General features: G+C 57.1%; 13 protein-coding genes across 13 annotated transcripts; 7 read left to right on the top strand and 6 right to left on the bottom strand.

Moving 5' to 3' along the window:
• Positions 1-761: 761 nt before the first annotated feature.
• On the top strand, positions 762-2,117 carry FA10DRAFT_240955 (putative ERG25-C-4 methyl sterol oxidase). Its single transcript, XM_025519228.1, has 3 exons — positions 762-1,041; positions 1,115-1,192; positions 1,256-2,117. Exons 1-3 carry the CDS (start codon positions 820-822, stop codon positions 1,970-1,972), a joined length of 1,017 nt encoding a protein of 338 aa, XP_025377461.1. The 5' UTR covers positions 762-819; the 3' UTR covers positions 1,973-2,117.
• A 10-nt stretch (positions 2,118-2,127) lies between these two features.
• On the top strand, positions 2,128-4,426 carry FA10DRAFT_108712 (FAD/NAD(P)-binding domain-containing protein). The gene is made up of 2 exons (XM_025517856.1): positions 2,128-3,018; positions 3,086-4,426. The coding sequence occupies exons 1-2, from the start codon at positions 2,283-2,285 to the stop codon at positions 4,357-4,359; spliced, it is 2,010 nt and encodes a 669-aa protein (XP_025377460.1). The 5' UTR covers positions 2,128-2,282; the 3' UTR covers positions 4,360-4,426.
• On the bottom strand, positions 4,285-5,921 carry FA10DRAFT_266757 (hypothetical protein). Its single transcript, XM_025521626.1, has 3 exons — positions 5,483-5,921; positions 4,539-5,413; positions 4,285-4,470 (listed from the first exon to the last, which is right to left on the bottom strand). The coding sequence occupies exons 1-3, from the start codon at positions 5,631-5,633 to the stop codon at positions 4,441-4,443; spliced, it is 1,056 nt and encodes a 351-aa protein (XP_025377459.1). The 5' UTR covers positions 5,634-5,921; the 3' UTR covers positions 4,285-4,440.
• A 68-nt stretch (positions 5,922-5,989) lies between these two features.
• FA10DRAFT_108706 (hypothetical protein) lies at positions 5,990-6,991 on the bottom strand. Its single transcript, XM_025517855.1, has one exon. It carries the CDS (start codon positions 6,815-6,817, stop codon positions 6,206-6,208), a length of 612 nt encoding a protein of 203 aa, XP_025377458.1. The 5' UTR covers positions 6,818-6,991; the 3' UTR covers positions 5,990-6,205.
• Position 6,992: 1 nt separating this feature from the next.
• On the top strand, positions 6,993-8,352 carry FA10DRAFT_108679 (hypothetical protein). Its single transcript, XM_025517854.1, has 3 exons — positions 6,993-7,458; positions 7,549-7,742; positions 7,816-8,352. Exons 1-3 carry the CDS (start codon positions 7,131-7,133, stop codon positions 8,224-8,226), a joined length of 933 nt encoding a protein of 310 aa, XP_025377457.1. The 5' UTR covers positions 6,993-7,130; the 3' UTR covers positions 8,227-8,352.
• FA10DRAFT_301529 (hypothetical protein) lies at positions 8,347-11,551 on the bottom strand (the record flags this gene model as incomplete). Its single annotated transcript, XM_025524999.1, has 3 exons — positions 8,347-8,478; positions 8,548-10,593; positions 10,655-11,551. 3 exons carry the CDS (start codon positions 11,549-11,551, stop codon positions 8,347-8,349), a joined length of 3,075 nt encoding a protein of 1,024 aa, XP_025377456.1.
• A 216-nt stretch (positions 11,552-11,767) lies between these two features.
• Positions 11,768-13,737, top strand: FA10DRAFT_279434 (Phosphoglucomutase, first 3 domain-containing protein; the record flags this gene model as incomplete). The annotated part of the gene is made up of 4 exons (XM_025523542.1): positions 11,768-11,844; positions 11,912-12,999; positions 13,065-13,564; positions 13,650-13,737. 4 exons carry the CDS (start codon positions 11,768-11,770, stop codon positions 13,650-13,652), a joined length of 1,668 nt encoding a protein of 555 aa, XP_025377455.1. The 3' UTR covers positions 13,653-13,737.
• FA10DRAFT_251669 (ribosomal protein L22) lies at positions 13,650-14,927 on the bottom strand. Its single transcript, XM_025519619.1, has 2 exons — positions 14,644-14,927; positions 13,650-14,577 (listed from the first exon to the last, which is right to left on the bottom strand). Exons 1-2 carry the CDS (start codon positions 14,736-14,738, stop codon positions 13,785-13,787), a joined length of 888 nt encoding a protein of 295 aa, XP_025377454.1. The 5' UTR covers positions 14,739-14,927; the 3' UTR covers positions 13,650-13,784.
• A 31-nt stretch (positions 14,928-14,958) lies between these two features.
• On the top strand, positions 14,959-16,075 carry FA10DRAFT_266752 (NADH-quinone oxidoreductase). Its single transcript, XM_025521625.1, has 5 exons — positions 14,959-15,012; positions 15,075-15,362; positions 15,429-15,667; positions 15,737-15,795; positions 15,869-16,075. Exons 1-5 carry the CDS (start codon positions 14,967-14,969, stop codon positions 16,029-16,031), a joined length of 795 nt encoding a protein of 264 aa, XP_025377453.1. The 5' UTR covers positions 14,959-14,966; the 3' UTR covers positions 16,032-16,075.
• Positions 16,076-16,388: 313 nt separating this feature from the next.
• On the top strand, positions 16,389-17,182 carry FA10DRAFT_271888 (hypothetical protein; the record flags this gene model as incomplete). Its single annotated transcript, XM_025523116.1, has 3 exons — positions 16,389-16,799; positions 16,876-17,020; positions 17,085-17,182. The coding sequence occupies 3 exons, from the start codon at positions 16,389-16,391 to the stop codon at positions 17,180-17,182; spliced, it is 654 nt and encodes a 217-aa protein (XP_025377452.1).
• FA10DRAFT_240936 (putative MAS6-mitochondrial inner membrane import translocase subunit) lies at positions 16,912-18,404 on the bottom strand. The gene is made up of 2 exons (XM_025519227.1): positions 17,698-18,404; positions 16,912-17,628 (listed from the first exon to the last, which is right to left on the bottom strand). The coding sequence occupies exons 1-2, from the start codon at positions 18,113-18,115 to the stop codon at positions 17,282-17,284; spliced, it is 765 nt and encodes a 254-aa protein (XP_025377451.1). The 5' UTR covers positions 18,116-18,404; the 3' UTR covers positions 16,912-17,281.
• FA10DRAFT_266749 (hypothetical protein) lies at positions 18,195-19,553 on the top strand. Its single transcript, XM_025521624.1, has 4 exons — positions 18,195-18,646; positions 18,721-19,122; positions 19,200-19,245; positions 19,314-19,553. The coding sequence occupies exons 1-4, from the start codon at positions 18,498-18,500 to the stop codon at positions 19,485-19,487; spliced, it is 771 nt and encodes a 256-aa protein (XP_025377450.1). The 5' UTR covers positions 18,195-18,497; the 3' UTR covers positions 19,488-19,553.
• On the bottom strand, positions 19,494-20,597 carry FA10DRAFT_266748 (DNA-binding protein). The gene is made up of 3 exons (XM_025521623.1): positions 20,064-20,597; positions 19,840-19,967; positions 19,494-19,777 (listed from the first exon to the last, which is right to left on the bottom strand). The coding sequence occupies exons 1-3, from the start codon at positions 20,480-20,482 to the stop codon at positions 19,596-19,598; spliced, it is 729 nt and encodes a 242-aa protein (XP_025377449.1). The 5' UTR covers positions 20,483-20,597; the 3' UTR covers positions 19,494-19,595.
• Positions 20,598-20,729: the final 132 nt, after the last annotated feature.

The following is a 20,729-nucleotide window of genomic DNA, read 5'->3' as shown; positions in this document are numbered from 1 at the left end:
TTTCAATCCATTTCTTTGCTTTCCTCCGGTGAGCGAGCGCTCTTCACTTGACATCTAGCTGCTTTTCATCGTCAGCGATGGGCATGAGCAACAGTGAAATCGCACCAGGCCAGCTTATAGGGGCGCGCTTGAGCCACAGATGGTCTGGTCTAGCTGAGTCGATTTCTGAGCATTGGTATCTTCATGATTTTGCGTGCCACACGTCGAACGGCAAGCCGCACTCTGCATCCCGTGAGCACCGCATGATGCGCCACGGTGGCAAAAGGAGGCTCTGAGTCCACTTTAACTGGCCGTGACCGAAGGAAGAGTGACAGGCTGACAGGTGTTGTGTCAGCACGAATCGTATGATTGGAGTTTGACTCTCTGGTCGCGACGAGCCACCTAGATGTGTCAGTTGATCACCACACGGGATGCATGTATCTGATAGATGAGAGTGACCTGACCCGCGCGTCCCTGCGTTGCGAATACGGTCTCCCAATTCAATTCTCTGCACCCCAAAGACGGGGACCGACCGGGCTTTCCACAGAGAATTTCGCACGTCTATGCCGGCGCTAGGCTAAAATGCTAAAATGCCTTCGTCTGAACTTCGCCTAATCGTTTATTACTATTGATGCACTTTATTCTTACTTCTTTATTCGGTGTAGTCTTTTAACTTTTGCTTGGTATCAAAATCAGGTCACCTCCCTCGCGCCGAAACGAAACTTTTTTTTGGAAGCGTGCCCTCTAGACAACAGACGTTTCAGCTCATCTTCTCGGACCGCCACCACAACCATCACTGTCCCTTATCCTACCCCCTCACTCGTTCCTTCCCCTTCCAGCATGGACGTGCTGTCGCACCCTTGGCTCGCCAACGGGACCACGAGCTTTGTCGACACGATCGGCGCCTATGTCACGCCTGCTGCTGCAAAGACGGCCGCGGAACTGTACGCCAATGTCGACGTGACGCAGCTCAACTTCCTGGAAAAGGCATGGATGAACTGGTATCTCTACTGGGGCAACCCCATCATTGCCACGGGTATCGCTAGCTGGCTGCTGCATGAGGTATGTTTTCTGTCCCGATCTTCAAAGACGCTATCTGTAGAGGGCTGACGAGATGCGCTTTCATCTGACTTAGATTGTCTACTTCGGTCGTGCGATCCCTTGGATCATCATCGACTCAATGCCTTCGATGCGCAAGTACAAGATCCAAGACGTGAGTTGGGCCCGTAATTTATCTTCAAGGATGAGTTTGAGAGCTGACAGAAGCCGCATACAGGACCGAGTGGCGACGCCCAAGCAGCAATGGGAGGCGACCAAGCACGTCCTTCTGACGCACATGACCATCGAGGTGCCGCAGATTACGAGCTTCCACCCGCTGTGCGAGTACTTCGGTCTTGCGACATGGCAAGTACCCTTTCCCAGCATCACAACGATGCTCTGGCAAATTGGCGCCTTCTTCGTCTTTGAAGACATGTTCCATTACTGGGCTCACCGGCTACTGCACTGGGGTCCCTTCTACAAGAACATCCACAAGAAGCATCACGAGTTCTCGGCGCCTTTTGGTCTGGCAGCAGAATACGCGCACCCGGCCGAGATTATCATCCTGGGCATGGGCACAATTGGAGGTCCCTTTGCCCTTTGTGCCGTTACGGGTAACATGCACATCCTGACCGTCTACATCTGGATCACCCTCCGACTGTTCCAGGCCATCGACGCGCACTCTGGCTACGACCTGCCGATCAGCATGCACAACTGGATTCCCTTCTGGGCTGGTGCAGACCACCACGACCACCACCACATGGCCTTTGTGGGATGCTACGCCACCAGCTTCCGGTGGTGGGACCACTTCATGGGCACTGACGCCAGCTACAAGCGCACACGAGCAAGGCAGGCAGAGGAAAAGGCGGCTGCAAAGGCAAAGGGACTTGAATGGCCCCTCAAGCCACCCACAAAGTCGGCCACGGGTCGCGCCCTAGAAGCAAAGGACAAGTAAATTCCTGTCTTCTTGCTAATACTCCATACCACCCCACCACTCGTCCTCTTCCGCCACTCCTCATCTCGCAACTAATCAAATGCAATACACTCCGAAACTACACTAGAATTCCTGGCCTCTCCTTGTGTTCGGAAGATGGCCCATTGAGCCGCCAAACTGCTTGAGATGTCTGTCTGTCTAATGAGACCGGCGACGCGTTCTCTTGATTTTTTTTTTTTCGCTCGAGCCAGCCCAAAATTCGTTTGTTCTAAGCTCTCTCACCGATCAGGGCAGGGCAGAGCAGAGCTCGTAGAAAGACGAAATACGGGTCATGTCGGGAGCCCTGGATGCGCACTACGATGTCGTCCTCATCGGTACCTCGCTGCCCAATGCCATACTCTCTGCTGCCCTGTCTCGATCGGGGTACAAGGTGTTGCACATCGACGAAGCAGATCACTACGGCGGGCCCTGGGCGAGCTTGACGCTACAGGAGCTCCTCGACTGGTCCCGGTCCTCGTCCTCGTCCTCCTCTACGTCCGCCTTGGATAGCGGCACCATCCGGGATGTCGACCTTTCCTTCCCCGCATACCCCTCTGTCGACGCCGGCTCGCTTCCCGCCGAGCTGCAGCGGCTCAACAGGCACTTTAGCCTCTCGCTCGCACCGGCCCTGTTGCCGTGCAAGGGACCCACGATTGACGTCCTCGTGCGGTCCAAAGTGGCCAGCTACTGCACTTTCCGCCTCCTCGAGCGCACGTCCGTCTATCACGCCACCCCCTCGTCGTCGTCATTGCCAAGCGCAGAGGTGGAGGGTTGGCCGCTGAGGAAGGTGCCTAGCTCCAAGGAAGACATATTCAAGGACAAGACGATGAAGCTGGCCGACAAGCGGAGACTGATGAAGCTCCTCCAGGCTGCCGCTTCTTCCACCTCGACTGTAGCGGAGCAGCAAGAGGACGGAGATGGGACACGAGACGAGTCGTTTCTGCACTATCTGACCGACGAGGCGAAGCTTTCGATGGACCTTGCGCGGGATGTTGCGTATGGGGTTGCTCTCTGCTCCTCTTCAAAAGGTGCAGTCGGCCCCTCTGCCATCTTCTTGTCCCTCGTCAACTAACTTTTTGAGAGGCACTTTGACAGACTCAAAAGCGGCGTCGATGGAGCGCATCAAGACGCACATTGACAGCGTAGGCCGCTACGGCAACTCGGCCTATCTCGTCGGACAGTACGGTGGCGCGGGCGAGATGGCCCAGTGCTTCTGTCGGGCCGCGGCGGTGCAGGGTGCGACATTTGTGCTGAGCCACCGCATCGAACGGCTGGAAAAGGACGAAGGTCCGCGCAGCTGGAAGCTGAAGCTGGAAGGGGTCGATGGCGAGACATCTTCGGACTTCGTTGTGGGCGACGCCGACTGCTTGCGTCAGCGACTGCCCAGGAAGGGCGCGGCGGCGAGGAGAGGAAAGAAAGGAAGAACGATAATGAAGGGAGTCTTGGTACTCGATCGTTCGATTCCGTTTGACGACCCGTCTTCTTCCTCCGCCTCGTTCACGGCTGCAGGGGAGGAGCAAGTCCAGGAGGGAGGAGAGGGGGAAGAAGGAGGCGTAAGCCCCTCGGAAGGTGCACCAGAAAAGCAGAAACTAACGCCGCCAGAGACGGCTCTGATCGTCTTTCCTCCCTCTGAGGAGAGTGGGCCCAACTCCAGCGCCGTCACGGCTCTGCAAATGGGAGAGGGCACATTCAGCTGCCCAAAGGGCACATATGTCGTCTACTTGTCCTCTCCTCTGTCGCACGACACAGATGGCGAGACTGGAGCGACAGACCCCAAGACATTCTTCCAGCCATATCGGAATATCTTGCTGCGCCTCGCTGGCAGGAACTCCCAGGAGTTCGAGTCGAAAGAACGCCAACAAGATGAGGGGTTGAAGCCCTTGATGGAGCTTTACTATTCTCAAGTCGAGGAGGAAGGGGAAGACAGCGATGCGGGCGAGATGGGAGAGGAAAAGAAGGAGGAAGAGAGCATCATTCGAGTTCCTTTCCCGCCACAGCTCTCCGAGTCAACATTGGCGTCAGGAATCAGCAGCAGCAGCAGCAGCAGCAGCAACAACAACCTCGTCGGGTCGCTGGATCTCGCGTCTCGACAGGCTGAAGAGATATTTTGGGACATGATGGTCTCGCTCTCGCGGGAGAGTCCTTCGTCCGGTGGGAAACAGACGAGGGAGCAAAGGCACGCCGCGGCCCAGGATCTTCGGCAGAGGACGGCAGAGGCCAACCGCAGGCAGAGGAAAATGACGTACGCAGTGGGACAAGGCCTGGGTGGCGTTGTCGAGGCGACGGAGGCTGAGGGCAAGCAGGACGACCCAGTCGTTGTGGACTTCTTTCCAATCGAGGAAGATGGGGACGAAGAGACAGACGAGTAAGAAGAGGAGTAAAGAGAGAATAACATGTGCAATATTAACGTTCAGCCAAGGTGTCTGGTAAAGCTTAAACAAAGTCTAGCTCTAGTTCTGGGGCTTGCGGCAGACGAAGAGCTGAGGGAGGAAAGGGAGAAGGGTCAGCGGAGAATTGCTAGGCGAACAGAGGAGGAGAAGATACTTACCATCATGGGGGTAAAGAGGTTCGACTGTGCACCGGCAACGAGCGAGTCTGCGGCAATCTTGAGGCTCTCGCCGACATCATAGGTGCCCTTGGGGGCCAGTCCGAAACGCTCGAGAACCTTGACAGTCGTCTGGGTCGTCACCTTGCCCATCCACGTCATGCGCCAGCACATGACGACATCCCAGAGCGTCTGGCACTTGCGCAAGTCGCCCTCGAGCGGGTAGTACCATGGGATCTTGTCGCCCCTCGCGGCGAGGTCCTCCTCCTTCTCGATCTCAAAGCCGACATTCTTGAGGGCAGTCCTGGCCGCCGAGATCGAGCGCATCTCGGGGATGCCGTTGCCCAGCTCGATGCCGTGAGCGATGCGCTTGTGCTCCGGGTTGCTGGCATCGTAGTCATCGGTCATGCACCACTCATACAGTCCAAAGTAGCCGCCGGGCTTGAGCACCGACTTGATCTGCCCATAGATGCCCTCGAAGTTGGGCGCGTGGCACGTAGCCTCGATGGCGTAGACGGCGTCGAATGAGTTCTCGCCGAACTTCTCGACGAGCTTCATGAAGTCGCCCTTGGCGAAACTGACCTGGCCCTCGAGGCCGGCCTTCTGGGTGTACTTTGTTCCCCTCGCGATCTGGTACTCGTTGTTGTTGAGCCCGACGATTTCTACGTCTGCGAAGCGGGCAATTTCGCGCGCAGGGCCGCCAACGCCACAGCCGACGTCGAGGACGCGCATCTTGGGGCGCAGGTGCATCGAGTGGGCCAAGAAGTGCTCGTGGCGCGCAAGCGCCTGGTAGAAGGCCTCGCCAGGGTAGTAGCGGCAGAAGTGGAAGTTCTGGCCCCACCCGTACTCGTACAGATCCGTGGCTCCATCGTAGTATCCTGACGAGCATCCGAGTGAGGGTGAGCCTCGAGGTCTCAACAGGCAGCGATCAGCGAAAGAAAACTCACCATTGACGACGCTGGTATATTGGTCGACGCGATTAGCCGTGTCCGTCTCTCCGTCGTTCTTGCTGTCCTTCTGCCAGAACTTGGTATAATTGCTGATGCCCTCGAGATTCCGGTTGTTCGTGGAGGGTGCGCTGGTAGCCGTGGGAGCCATGATGTGCTGAGCAGGCCAAAAGGGGACGTTGTCAGACCTCCACTGTTTTCTCGAAATCACGGAAGAAGAAAGGAAGAAGCGAAGAACCCTCAGGGACTTGAATGGGTTAACCCGCTCTCATTTTGCGGACGCCACCTCTGAGACCAGACGTGGCGTCCATCGAGATCGGCTTGCAGACCGAATAGAAAACTGTCATCTCGGGGGAGATGTACTTGCGCATTGCGCCTACTCACCTGGAGAAAGAAGAGTTATGCTAGCGAGCGAATCGTTGTGAGAGGTTGAGAGACTGGAAGGAGGTAGAGAAGAAGATGGGCTGCTCATGTGAGCTCACTTTAAAAATGATTTTCCGAGAAAAAAGGAAGTTCGTTCGACTACTGCAAACGATTGATAGCGCGCGCCAGAAATAAAATGGACCGGAATAAAAGTTCGAGGACTAGCCGCGGAAAGAGGCCCAACCGACGTTCCAGAGAGAATAGTGTGAATGGGCTGATCAGATGATGAATCTCATCATAGGCGTGTAGTAGTTGGACAGGATGCTAAAGATGATGGCGTTACTTTACAATGAGGTGACTCTATTTCTTGGGCCTGTTCGGAAAATGCTTGCTAAGAACCTCTTGGGCCTTTTTCTTCCTCTCGTCTGCCTGTTTCTTCCTCAGGTCGCCTTGCGTTGCAGGGGCAGGGGCTGTGCAGCCGTGCGACAGTGGCGAACGGTGGCCAACACAAAAGATGCCCCTGCAACGATCGCATCTGGGGGCCGCATGCGTCACTGATCTCGCCTCATGCCTTCCGTCGCTAACACTGACGCCCACTGGCGTCTTGCTGCTACTTGGCGGTGCCGGCACCCCGTCGAGCTGGAGGCTGAAACGCTTGCAGCCCGCCTTTTGGCAAGGCAGTCTTGACGGTCCTTCTGCTTCGACCTCTTCCTGAGATTGTGTCGCGCCTGAAGAAGACGAGGTCCCACCCGCCTGAAGCTCTGTCCTTCGAGCATTGACGCGCTGGACCCGCTTGAGGAGCTCGGTGTCGGTCAGCATCCGATCGGCCTCGGCGGCTCCAGGCGCCCTGCAGTCATGCTGTGAAGGCAGGAAATGAGACTGGCAGTACAGATCTCGACAGTAGGCGCACTTGACGGGCAAGAATGTGAGCCGATGGCAGGATTCGAGCTTGCAATGCTCGCCGATCTCCATCGTCTAGCGACGGCCTCTTCAATAGACACAAGAAAGAGAGCGCTCTCCACCGGCGAAGGTCAGTGCACCGCACCTCTCCTTTTAGCGCACATGCGGCGCTTTACAAGTCTGCCAGCTTTGTATGAATAGCAACACTAATAATAATTCAAAATTGGAAAAGCGCGCGTCAGCTTGATAACCGCTGGCACGAGGCCCACACGACGCGTTCGGTTGCGTCGATCTTTCTGATGCATCCATCCATCCACTTGACCTGAGAACCGATTCGCATCCGAGTCCTCCGCTCGCCCTTTCTCTCCCTCATCAGTTCGTCAGCATGTTGAGCGCTACGCTCGTCCGTCTCTCTGTGCGGTCGGCCGTCTCGCTGCGGTCGCCGTTGACTGCTCGGTTTGCAGTTTCCACAAAGCAACACAAAGCAACGCTGCCCTTCCGTTCCTTCGCATCCGCCGCTTCCACCCCCCGCACAAAGAGCGCGTCATCCACCAGAAGGAAGCCTGCCTCTGCCGCTGGAGCGACAAAGAAGTCTACGAGGAGCAAGTCCACCGCCTCAACAAAGAAGAAGGCAGCCGCCCCCAAGAAGGCGCCCAAGCCAAAGAAGGAGAAGCTCAAGCCCTGGCAGGCGCGCGGTGCCGACGGAAAGATGCGTGAGTCTTCCTCTCTTTTCCTCCCATTCCCTTTTCCACTCTACTCTTGTTTCTTTTTTTTGGCTGGACAGAGCTGACAAGCATCCACAGTGCCCTTGCCATCGGCTACAAAGCCGACTCGCCGGTCAGCATTCTTGATCTTTGTCGGCGATCGATTCCCAGAGGTCCGCTCGCAGCCGGGCTTGATGCGCAAGAGCAAGGACGGCAAAGACGTGGTTGACCTGCCCAAGGTCACCACGTCGCTCGGACAAGAGTGGAAGAGCATGAGCGAGACGGCAAAGGCGGTGAGTTCAACTCTTGAACGCTCTCGTTTCTCTTTTATCGAGCAAGCATACTGACAATAATCTACGCCGGCAGCCATATCAAAGACGGGCCGAAGAGGAAAAGGTTGCTCACGAGCTTGCGATGGAGCGATGGCGTGCAAACCTCACGACGGAAGACATCCGACGCCAGAATGCCTACATCAGCGCACAGAGAAAGCTTACCAAGCCGGGCGAGAGGCGCACGGGCAAGGGAGGAGCACGGCTGAGGGATCCTTCGAAGCCCAAGGGGCCTCTCTCACCCTTTATGGAGTTCATGATCGACTTCAGGAAGTCGCCCGAGGCAGAAGGAGTCCCGATTCTCGAGCTCACCAAAAAGGCTGGCGCGACCTGGAGGGAGCTCAGCCCGAGCGAGAAGCAGCCCTTTGAGCTCAAGTCACAAGGTGGAAGGGAGCAGTACTTGCGAGACATTGAAGAGTGGAAGAAGTCGCGTTCGACTACCGCTTGATTCTCTTCTGCTTCTGGCCGCCGATGCCCAAATGTATGCTTTCGACCATGTGTTTGTTTTGGACAAGAAAGAAATGTAGAGAAGAGCTTCACTACTCTACACGAAGACTTTGGCTGGTCGTTAGGACTCGAGGAGCAAGGCAGTCAACTTTACCCGAGTTGTTTGCATGTCCAAGAGCCACGTTAGGTCTGCATCGCCAGAGGAAGCCCGAACATGTTCGCCAAAGACGGCGTAGACGTCCAAAATCTTATTCTAGTAAAGGAGAGAGTCACGATAAGCATGCTTCCCTAGTCTGCCAAGTTTGAAGAGAGACCAACTCACAATCACTGGCTCGGCAAGGCTCTTGATCGCCCGCTCGTCCTCTAGATATAGCTTGAGAGCACCGACTGCCTCCATCAGGTTGTTCTGCGCACAGGTCTCAAAGGCCTGGTGGGCCGCCCTTGCCCTGTTGACGACCTTGGATGACGCCGGTGACGTGGAAATCGGCGCCGAGCATGGCATCGGCGGGGACTTGAGCGGTGTTGGTGGGGACGCGGGATCAATCTGTGCTTGCGGTGCGGGTGGTGACGACATGGAAGCTAGGGCAGGCTGACCTGACGCTTTGCTGATGCTTGCTCTCGACCCACGCCTCGAAGATTGATCCATGTAGACTCTCAGCGGCAAGACGACGCCTTGAGCGACGACATCGACGAACTGGCTCGAAGCACTCTGGATGTCCTTTTGCAGCTGTGTTTCTTCTTTGTCACCGCTGCTCTCTGTGACCTTCGTTTCATTGTCTTTTGGCGTGTCTGCCACTGCTGCCGCCGTCGCCGCATTCATCTTCGTACTTGGCTCTCCCCCTCTGGCTAGGCCAATAAAGGATCTGGGCGCAAAGACGACCGAGCTCGTGCTTGTCCACAGCGAATTGAGCGCATCAACCACCATGGCAAAGTCAATGGCTCGTGAGGCAGACGATGCTTCGAGGCCCGCCGTGGCGACGCCCATCGCCTGTGCCCGACGATCAGCCAAGGTGTCGCCCGCTCTCGTGGCACGGAGCTGAACACTAGCAGCCATCTCTGCCAAGAGAAAGAGGTGCCGAAGAGCAAAGAGCGGTGGATCCATGCGACCGCTCACGCCAATTCGGGCGCCCGCGAACCCGCCCGATGATCCACCCGACCCGCCCGACTGCATCGTCTCCGCTGCAGCAACGATGGAACCTCGACAGCCTTCGATTACGACTGTGGCGATCTGGACAAAAGTCGCCGTCGTGACGGCCTCGTTGAGGTTCGAGAGAAGGGACAGCGTCCGGGCCAAAGGTGGGTACCAAGTCATCACAATGGGGCCAGGAGGCGAGGCAAAAAGGCGCACACCGCTTGTGGCGCCCAATCGTGAAGCGGGCGTGCCAGCGTCGAATCGACGGAAGCCGGGGACGCCAGCTTCGGCAGCGGCAGCAGCCTCCAAGAGCCCAGCACCGCCGATGCTGCTCTGGGCTCTTTTGTGTGCTTTCGCGTTGAGTTTTGCTGGATAGTCCAAATCACTGTCCTTGGCCGTATAGGCGCCGATCTCTGAGCCGACGGCCATGGTGCGCGCTTTTGCAATCAGGCGTGTCTGAACATCGTTGAGCAAAACCGAGGCAATCGGTGTGAAGACGGGATCGGAGGGCGCAGCTAGGGCTTCGCCACCTTCCAGAAGAGCCAACGATAGCTCGGCCAGTGGTGCCAGGCTAGTCTCCTTCGATAATCGAGGACGTATGCGGTCGTGAAAGGGCGAGCAGAGCTGCTCAAAGTAGGTCTGCAGATCCTTGCTGCTCGAGCCGTGTCCCGTGAGAGCAAAGAAGCGAGCGTAGAGCGATTTCTCAGTTTCGCACAGGGCTCGACAAAAGGAGAGGCCCCGTTTGACAAATGCCGCCGTCGCAGTCGTCCGAGGTGAAGATGCCGAAGAGGAAATTGGGTTTGCTAACGGGCCAGCATCGCCTTGGCTTTGCACAGCAATTTCCAGACGGGCGACGCAATCCGATACCATGCCCAACAGCAAAGACCGCCTTCCATCAAAGTAGGCCGTGCGACACTCGGAGAGAAGGGAAGCAAACTCGGGCGATTTGAAAGCCTCCATCCCTTCTTCCTCTTTCCCTTGAGGCCCCTCGTCCACCTGTTCCTCCTCTCTGCTCTCAGTCGCCGAATAGTCGGCAAGAAGGCTCTTCTCGTCCATCGGTCCTGTATCTTGACTGCCCTGCACAGCAGCGTCTGGTGACGATGTCAGGTCCGTCGAAGCGGGCGCTCCGTCTGGCGCCGAACGCTTCTCGAGCTCAAAGAGCAGAGGTCGAAGCTGCGGAAACTCTTCTTCGTATCGGTCCCAGAGAAGCGAGTAGATGATAGGTTCTGCAAACAACTAGGAAGAAAATATGCTTCAGCTCCATGTGGACCTCTGCCTCTTCATTGGCAAGACTCACCATCAGAACGCGGTCGTCGTCACCACTGCGTTCCTTCTCCTTGCCTTTCGAATGCCGAGCTTTGTCCCACTCTTTGAGCTTATTTGACACCTCGTACGCCAGGTCCTTCCACCTCCCCACGGCATACATGCGTATCAATGTGCCCGCGCGGACAACGCAGTGCTCAAAGCGCATCTTGTACAGCGCAGCGTCTCGGTAGTGGGGATGGGCGCGTACAAAGGCCAGGGCAACGTCGAGGCGATCGAGGGTGAAGAGAAAGTCGGGCGACAATGCGAGTGATAGTGAGGGCGACGACAAGAAGGATGTGCTGGCGGGCAAGATGGCGAAGTAGGACAGCCGCACAGCCAAAGCCTCAGCCAGCTGAGAGAGATGATCGATGCGCTCGACCATCGTCTCGGCCTCCTCTCGCAGGCCTTCGCTGCCTTCTTGTACATATTTTGCGCCAGCCCTGAGCTCTGCAATGTGGATACGGGCGGCTTCGAGCTGGTCAAGGAGCGCATCTGCCTCATCGGCGGCCCTCGTCATCGCCTGGAGCTGCTTGACGTGGGCCGATTCAGTCGACGAAGTGATGAGAGCCTGCTGCTTTGCAAACCAACTCAAATACGAGGGTGCATCTGATAGCGGAGCCACGGGCAGAAGGGGGTCTGAAACTGCCGCAGAGGAGGCCGTGTCCGCTCTCGAGGGCTCGAATGTACCACTGCCCGATGCAACATCGTCCTTTGCCACGCCAGCTCGCGCCTCTTCCCTCGGTAGTGGTGCTGAAGTGGACGTCGATGCGTGGGCGGGCGACGCGATGAAGTCGGACAGTAAGTTGACGCTCGCTTTCTCCTCTTCATTGAGTGGCGCCTGGGTTGAAACCCACCGGTCGAGGTGGACCATCATCGACGTCGAAGCCATTCCCTTCGTCGTTATCGTCTTCTTCTTCTCGAGCGTTTCGTTTACCCGCGACGGCTTCAGCTTTCTTTTTGAGCTTTTGGAAGACGATCGGTCCGTGCACCGAACGTGTGCCACGTTTCGCATACAAGGTTTCTCGCTAACTGACTGCCTGCCTAGACTCTTCTCCCCGTGGTTCTTCCTTCCCGCCACAAACTGCAGCAACAACCAGCGTTCGCAATGGCAGCTTCCGTCAAGACAGTCTCGACAAAGCCCTTCGAGGGCCAGAAGCCGGGCACCTCGGGCCTCAGAAAGCGGTGAGTGGGAGGAGCTTGTACCACCTATCGAGAGAGCCACAATTCTAATAGGAGACAACCTCCACAGCGTAAAGGTCTTCTCGCAGCCTCACTACACAGAGAACTTTGTTCAGGCTATCCTCTCGTCGATCCCCTCGCCAGGTGCAAAGGGTTCCACTCTCGTCGTTGGTGGCGATGGACGCTACTTTAGCATCCCCGCCATCCAGTCCATCATCCGGCTATGCGCCGGCAACGGCGTCTCTCGCCTTATCATTGGCCAAAACGGTATCCTCTCCACGCCGGCCGTGAGCCACATCATTCGCTCTTACAAGGCCACTGGCGGTATCCTCCTTACTGCTTCCCACAATCCTGGTGGCCCCGATGCTGACTTTGGCATCAAGTACAACATGGAGAACGGAGGACCAGCGCCCGAGGGTGTCACCGACAAGATCTACAACGTCACCACCACCATCAGCGAGTACCACGTTGTCGAGGGCGACGACGTCGACGTGTCCAAGATCGGCTCCACCTCCTTTGGCAGCACAAAGATCGACATCATCGACCCAGTCAAGGACTACGTCGAGTATCTGTCCAAGATCTTCGACTTTGGCCTCATCAAGTCCTTCCTCCAGTCGGGCTCCTTCTCCGTCCTCTTTGACGCTCTTCACGGCGTGACGGGTCCCTATGGTCGCGCCCTCTTTGTCGAGCAGTTCGGCCTGCCGGAGTCGTCCGTGCAGAACTGCGTCCCTTCGCCCGACTTTGGTGGGGGCCACCCGGACCCAAACCTGACGTACGCAAAGTCGCTCGTCGATGCCGTCGAGTCCAAGGGAATCTCCTTCGGCGCGGCTTCGGACGGCGACGGAGACCGAAACATGATCATTGGCAAGGGCGCCTTTGTCAACCCGAGTGACAGCGTGGCCATCATTGCAGACTGGGCTGACCGTGCGATCCCGTACTTTAACAAGGGCGTCAAGGGCTTGGCCAGGAGCATGCCCACGAGCGGTGCCATCGACCGCGTTGCAAAGAAGAAGGGCTTCGAGTGCTTCGAGGTTCCGACGGGATGGAAGTTCTTTGGCAACCTGATGGACGCCGGCAGGCTCTCCATCTGCGGCGAGGAGAGCTTCGGCACGGGCTCCGACCACATCCGCGAAAAGGATGGGCTCTGGGCCGTCGTGGGTGAGAATGGCCGCATGTCTTAAGACTGATTTCTTTGCTTCGGGCCGCTAACAAGAATCAAATAGCCTGGTTGAGCATCCTGGCAGCCGCAAACAAGGAGAAGCCCGGGACGACGGTCTCTGACGTGCTCCTCGCCCACTACAAGACTTACGGCCGCAACTTCTTCTCGCGCTACGACTACGAGGAGGTCGAGTCGGCCGGCGCAAAGGACATGATGGCCCAGCTCTCTTCCCAATTCACCTCTTCGTCCTTCAAGGGCACCAAGCTTGGCGACTTTGAGGTGGCCGAGGCGGGCGACTTTTCCTACACGGACCCCATCGATGGCAGCGTGAGCAAGAACCAAGGCCTGTACGCCAAGTTTGTCGACGGAAGCCGCATCATCTTCCGTCTGTCCGGCACCGGCTCGGCGGGTGCCACGATCCGTCTCTACGTGGAAAAGTACAGCAACGATGAGAAGGAGTTCGAGGCCGATGCTCAGCAGGGCCTCAAGCCCCTCATTGAGCAGGCACTCAAGATTTCCGAGCTCGAGAAGTTCACGGGTCGATCCAAGCCGACCGTCATTACTGTGAGTGACGTCGCTCGTTCGTCTTCACAATCAGAACGTGTTTCAGCTGACATCTCGCTCTTGCTCTCTTCCCAAATGTGCGCAGTAAATATAGCTTCCTGGGGCCATCTCTATATACACATTGGAAGACATGCACTTTTTTTCGATGATATTATTTCTTACCGCCTCTGAGCGAGATGAAGGGAGCGAGATGAAGGGAGCGAGATGAAGAGAGGGATGTTCACCACTGCCATCCTGGCCTCTGGAATGTGTTGACCAGGGGACGTTGGGTCCTGACAACGCCTCCCGTGCCGATGCTTCGGATCCTCTTCTTCTCCTTTGCCAGCTTCTCGTTCTGCTTCTCGTCCCATGTCTTTCCCTCACGGAGCACGATGGAGAGTCGGCTCTGGAAGCTCTCCCTGACACCTGTCCGTGCCCTTCCCTTTGGCTCCATCTTCCTGAACTTCATGCCCTTGCCCACCCACGCCTCGCTCACGACGAGCCGGCTTCTCTCCATTCCCTTTGCGACTGCATGGTCCCGCGCCAGAGCAAGCGTGCTCTTGATTCTTCGTGCCGCCCGCTTCGGGCTGAACTGCATCTGCAGGATGGCAAAGTCGATGGGCTTACCCCCACCGATCTGGTCCGCCAGGACCTTCAGCTTGCGGGGCGAGATGCGAAAGGCAGCCGTGCTGTACTTGTGCTCCGTAACGCGCTCCTCGAGCCTCGTCGTCTTGGCTGTCCGCCCTGCAAATCTCGGCGGGGCCGGTATCGCTTCTCTCTTCTTTGCTGCGCCGCCCTGCGTCGAAGAAGACACCTCGATCATCTTGGGCGCACCCCACCGTTTTCGCAGGAGCCGTCTTCTGGATTTCTCAGGGTCGGAGCGGACCGAGTCTTCGAGGGCCCTTTTGGCCTTTTCCTCGGGTGTCTTGGCGCCAAGACCGCGATAGAGAGGATTTGTGTTGATGCCGAGACGGTTTCCGAGGCCTGCGAGCGAGTCGAGGACCGAGCGAGAGGCCGCGCGAGACGACGAGAAGCTGAGAAGTAAGAGCTCCATGTCAGCCGCAGAGGAACGCAAAGCAAAGTAGTATCAACAAACTCACTGTCTGATGGGTGTCAAAGTCAAGCGCGAGGAAGATGCGCCGTACAAACCGGCCCTGGCTGCCGTTCGCAGCATCGGCTCCGCCCTGACCTTCATCGTGGTCTCTTGGTGCCTCTATTCCTGTCGTCGAAAGTTGTGCGATCCAAGGGATCAGAGGAAGAATCTTGGGCGAAATGGATCACGTGTCTGACTGATTCTCGCGTGGAATCCAATCTTGTAAGCGCGAGAAACGATTGGCTAGAGAAGGGGCGCCACCCGGCGAACAAAGCCATTTCCACCTTCTCGTCATCGCCATTGACTATCGCGCGGGCTTTCACTGACAACATGTCGGTCTCTCGTTCGGCATTCAGCACCCTTTCGAGGGCTGGAGGTGCGTTGGTTTTTTCTCTCTGCCCTTGATGTGGACCAGATTGAGCTGATAAATCTTCACAGCCATGCGCTCGTCGGTTCCTCGCGCGATGTCCGCCCGCTTCATGAGCCAAGTGTCGGCTTCGAGGGACGGCGCTTCCTCGTCCAAGTCCTCGCTCCTCCCCGCCATTATTGCCAGCAGCCAGCAGCAGAGCCAGGTCCAGAATGGAAAGAGCCGCGCGTTTGCCACGTCGTCGAGCAGCAGCCAGGCTTCACCTGCTGGTGAAGGCACGGGGGAACCAGCTTCGTTTGCGGCCGTCGCCAACCGGGGAAGCAACCAGCTCAGCCTCGAGACGCCTCGGAACAATGTCGGTGAGTGCTTCCTCGCATCTCAATGAGCGATTATTTTAATCGTGACCTAACGGGAAAGCATCACAGAATACGTGACGACGACGTTGGACAAGGTCGTCAACTGGGCTCGTCAGGGGTCAATGTGGCCCATGACTTTCGGTCTCGCCTGCTGCGCCGTTGAGATGATGCACGTCGCCACTGCACGATATGATCAGGACCGATTGGGCGTTGTGTTCCGTGCCAGCCCTCGTCAGTCGGACGTCATGATTGTCGCTGGTACCCTGACCAACAAGATGGCACCCGCTCTCCGCAAGGTCTACGATCAGGTTGGTGTTGCACACGAATTATCGGCACTTTGTTGAACTTCAGCTTATATTGAACCCTTGCGTTTTCAGATGCCAGAGCCTCGATGGGTCATCAGCATGGGCTCGTGTGCCAACGGTGGGGGTTACTAGTGAGTTCTTTTCGCGCATCGCTCATTTCGCCCTCAACTTCTGAGCATGTTCTAACGCATTTCATCGAATCAGCCACTACTCGTACAGCGTTGTTCGTGGCTGCGACCGAATCGTGCCCGTGGACCTGTACGTGCCAGGATGCCCGCCCACGGCCGAGGCGCTTCTGCACGGCATGCTGTGTCTCATGAGGAAGATGAGGAGAGGCCGCAAGATGACGCTCTGGTACCGAAAGTGAGGCTGCTGTACTACTCCATAATTCTTCCAATTACATGTCTTCGGGTCAGAATGTGCTCTCACTCGTACGCTGTACGATTGAAGTGGCTTTGAGATTTGACAGGTTGAGGCCGAGGGTCTGCTGATCAGAGCTGCTGACGTGACGTGCGTGCGTGACACAAGGCAACACTCCACTTTTCTTTCTTCCCGCCTCCCTTCGCATTGATTGATGCTTCTCGTTCGAGCTTCGACTTGTCTCTTACCAGGGAGACTTGTCACTGCTGCTACTACTACAACTACGAGAGCCTCTGCTAAACTCGCAACAACGCTAGCCCCGACTGCTTACTCACATAGCATCAAGACGATCGCCGAGAGCGCCATGTCGTCGCAGTCGGCCAAGAATCTCCGGTCCGAGCCGCTCAACGACGCCGACAGCAAGTGGATTGGCCTGCGCGCGATCCACTGGAAGGACCCCACAGGCAAGGAGCGCAAGTGGGAGAGCGCCGACCGGCGGACGCGCAAGGGCGACGTGGACGCCGTCGCGATCTGCACCCTCATCCACCGGCCTTCGTCGGAGCCGCACCTGCTCCTCATCTCGCAGTACCGGCCGCCCGTGGGGAGGAGCGTCATCGAGATGCCGGCGGGCCTCGTCGATGCGGGCGAGGAGGGCGACGACGGCGCGACGAGGGCTGCTCTGCGCGAGCTGGAGGAGGAGACGGGCTATGGCACGACAAAGGACGGCGCCAAGGTCGACGTCAAGGAGACAACCAACATCATGTACAATGATCCGGTGCGTCATCAGAATTCCTGTTTCTTTATCTCTCTTTCCTGCCAAGTAGAGGCGACTGACAAGGGATGGAAATCAGGGAATGACAGGAGCAAACATGAAACTGTGCATCGTCCGGATCGACGTCGCAGACGATGCACCCGATCCTGTGGCGAAGCCAGACGAGGGCGAGATCATCGAGAAGCACCTCGTCCCTCTCCGTGGCCTCACCAACAGCCTCAGTGGTTGGTGTCTCATTCACGCCCACCAGATTCAGAGTATCGCAGCTGATGCTATATCTCTGCACAGACTTCCAAAAGAAGGGATACGCCGTCGATGCTAGGCTCGCCCATCTGGCAGTCGGCCTCGAACTAGGCTTTGGCAATCTGGGCGCGAGCAAGATGTGAGCACGGAATGGACCATTGCCATTGATAGAGAAAGACAGAGGAAGAAAGCGAGTGGTGGTGAAGATGTGTCTCTGCGAATGTATGTGCTCCTACACGAAATTAAAGAAGCGCAGTCTTTGCGGTAGACCATGTTGCGGCGAGACCCATCATGATGCTGCTCGAAATCATCATGGGGCGAACGCCGGCGGTGCACTTGAAGAGGGCGCCGCTGAGCCCACCGGCACCGATGCTGCCCCAGATGTCGTGCTTGCCGCGCATGCCGTCGATGGAGGCGTCAAAGATGTTGTAGATGAGGGCCAGGACACCGGCGCTGTTGCCCATAAAGCTTCCCCGTCTTGTGATTTGGTTCAGCACGGCATTGAGTCGCAGGCGGAATGTCGGCGACTGAACGCCCAGCGGTCTAAACAGGCCCTCTCGCGCACCGAGGAGGCCACCAACGCCAAGACCTGATGGTACAAATTGGTACAAATGTAAGCTCTGGGCAAGAGACGCGATGGAAAAGAAGTCAAACCTACCCGACAGATATGTGGTCCCAGTTCCATAGCAAAGATCGTCGCTCCACCCCCGGCTGGGCAGCGCGGTGCGCCCACCCTCCAGCGTCGAAGGCTGCGCATCGACAATGTCGAGGTATTCAATCTCATCCTTCCCGAGGCCGGCCATGGGATGCAATCGTGCGACGTCGAAGGCAGCATTGTTGAACAGGTCTGATGTGTTCGGCGTGTAGCTAGGATCGTACTGAGGCGACTGCGAGCGATCAAACTTGGCAGATGACGATTGGAAGTAATCGGTCGCCGTGCCGTCTTGTCGCTGTTGTTGCTGCTGCTGCTGTGGCGCTGAGGAAGGGCCGGCTGAGTTGTATGTCGGCGCAACTCCCTCGGTCGCCGAGGGCGCGGGAGCCGGAGCATCCTGATTTGAACCCGAAAATGGCCACATTGTGTTGGCTCGCTCTAGTTATTGGCCGTCCCGTCGTCGCTGTGAGGAGACGTCGGAGGAAGAAAGGTGACGACGAACGAAAAAATTACGGAACTTGTCGGGTCACGTGCATCACCTGGTGCCTCGACTGGATCTGGAAGTTCTCCGAGCCCTAGTCTCAGAGCTGCTGCGACGGTGGTGCGACAGCGATAGACAGCACTCAAACCTGCAGATTAAACGTCTGTCAATTTGAAGGAAGCTGAGACGGCCGTCAAACGAAGAAAGGTTGAGAAGAAGCTGAGGAGAAGGGGAGGCTTCAGCCGTGAAGCAGGCGCGTATTTGTAATCGAAGCGCCAGTAGACTTCCTCCAATTTACCTCTTTTCCAACTACCACACATCTGCAATGGCCTCGCTTCGCTCTGTCGCTCTGAGCGCTGCTCGGCAAGTGGCTTCTCGTCCTCGGATTGCCACTGCCGCTCCCGTCAGGGCCCTGTCGACCTCGAGGGTGAACCGATCGGATGCGCTCTTTGTCCACAGAGACACCGACTACAAGTGGGTGTTGCACCTCTAGATGAATGGCCCTAGACAGCGAGCGACGAACTGACCTTTTTACAAACCCCAAACAGCAACCCCAAGATTCCCTTCAAGTTCAACGAGGAGAACCTGAAGCAGGCCAAGGAAATCGTCTCGCACTACCCTCCCCAGTACAAGAAGGCTGCCGTGATCCCGCTGCTGGACCTGGGCCAACGGCAAAACAGCGGCTGGACCTCGATCAGCGTCATGAACTACGTCGCCGAGTTTCTCGAGATGCCGCCGATGAGGGTGTACGAGGTGGCTTCGTTCTACACCATGTTCAACCGCGAGCCCGTGGGCAAGTACTTCTTGCAGCTCTGCACCACGACGCCGTGCATGCTCGGCGGGTGCGGCAGCGAGCTGATCCAAAAGACGATGGAGGACAAGCTTGGCATCAAGGCTGGACACACCACGCCCGACAAGCTCTTTACCCTGGTGGAGGTGGAGTGCCTTGGGTGAGTTGCACTTCCTTCTCTCCTTACTCTGCCAAAAGAGAGAGACAAGTGGCTGACGATTGATTGCCTTTTACCAGCGCCTGTGCCAACGCACCCATGGTGCAGGTCAACGATGACTTCTACGTGAGCAAATTCAATTCGCTTTCGCATGAAGAGCCGAGCTCCTGCTGACGAACATTTATGCCAAACAGGAGGACCTGACGCCAGAGACAACGATCAAGCTCCTCGACGGCCTCAAGAATGGCAAGCCGCCCAAGCCTGGCCCGCAGAGCGGCAGGCACTCGTCCGAGGCCGCCGAAGGAAGGACTGCCTTGACATCGAAGCCATACGGACCTGGCCAACACAATGTGCCCGAGTTCGCCTAGGGGACTCGAGAAATGAACAGCTTCATTTTCGTAATCTAGATGTTGTACAAGGAAGATAAAAGAGAGAGACAAGCGAGAAGAGAAAGAGAGAGAGAAGGCAGGGGACTGCTACTCGTCCTCGTCTTCACGCTTGTAAGCGACGAGGGCGTCGACGCGGTGCACCTGGGTGCTGAAGCTCCTCAGCTTGACTTGCTCGGCCTGACCGGCGGCAATGAGCCGGGCATCGCTTTCGGACCACTCCATGGGCATGTCTGCCTCGAGGCTGGTGTAGGCCAAAATGGTGAATGCGCCTGGCAAATTCCCCCGTCGTCAGTCCTTGCATCCTGTCTAGGCTCAAGACCAAGGCACTCACATGGCTCTTCCAGCAAGGGCAGGAAGGTGCAGCTGGCCGTGATTTGCTTGATGATGGCCGAAATCTCGGCCTTGACCTGGGCATCTGTCTTTTTCTTGCTCTTTGCCCCGTCTTTGTCTGCGCTCGGGCTTCTCGGTCCCATGTCAGTCTCGTCAAGCTCTCTTTGTGCGTGTGTGCGGTTGTGTGTCTCTCTCCTCAGCCAAGTCAGGGAGCCAACCACTCACTCGACATTCTCCTTGCTGGGCGCTTTGCCATCTTGGCCCACACTCCCCGTCTCCTCGCTCTCCTCGCCCTCGGCCTTACCGACAACGTCAATGTCGAACTGCCACCGCTCCCTCGTCTCGCCCGTCTCCTTTTCGACAATGGCCACGACGAGGCGCTTGACCTGGCCGCGCTCGAGCCACGTCTTGACCTGGCCCATGGCCGCATCGAGGTACTCCTTGAGCCCTTCGTCCGTCGTCGTCAGGACCTGGGTCCCAAACTTTTTCACGTTGCGGAACTCGTCCGAGGGGTAGATTTCGCGCTGGTAGAGAATCGACTGGATGCCAAAGAGGAAGAAATCCGAGACGAGGGCCACGGAGCCCTTGAGCGACAGGTGCGTCCGCAGCGGCGCCTGGCTCACTGTCGCTTGCGCCGTCGCCATCGTTGTCAGTGTCTCAGGTCTCGCGCCCGGTCTCGTCCCAGAAGAGAGAGAGAGATGGAAGAAAGAGAGGAAGACGTGTTGGTCGAGAAGAGAGGTCAGCAATTCAAGCTCTGCGTGTGGATGGATCAACACTTGATATTTTTTTTAGTTGGTTGGCCGCCTTCGACGCGTCCGTCTTGCGTCTTCTGGCTGGATTGGCTTGCTCTCAATTCACAGGTCCTTCTCCCATGACTCAGTCAAAGACGAG

This window comes from Acaromyces ingoldii (assembly GCF_003144295.1).
Source record: "Acaromyces ingoldii strain MCA 4198 unplaced genomic scaffold FA10scaffold_3, whole genome shotgun sequence".
NCBI classification, from domain to species: domain Eukaryota; kingdom Fungi; phylum Basidiomycota; class Exobasidiomycetes; order Exobasidiales; family Cryptobasidiaceae; genus Acaromyces; species Acaromyces ingoldii.
This window is presented reverse-complemented; position numbering and strand designations above follow the sequence as displayed.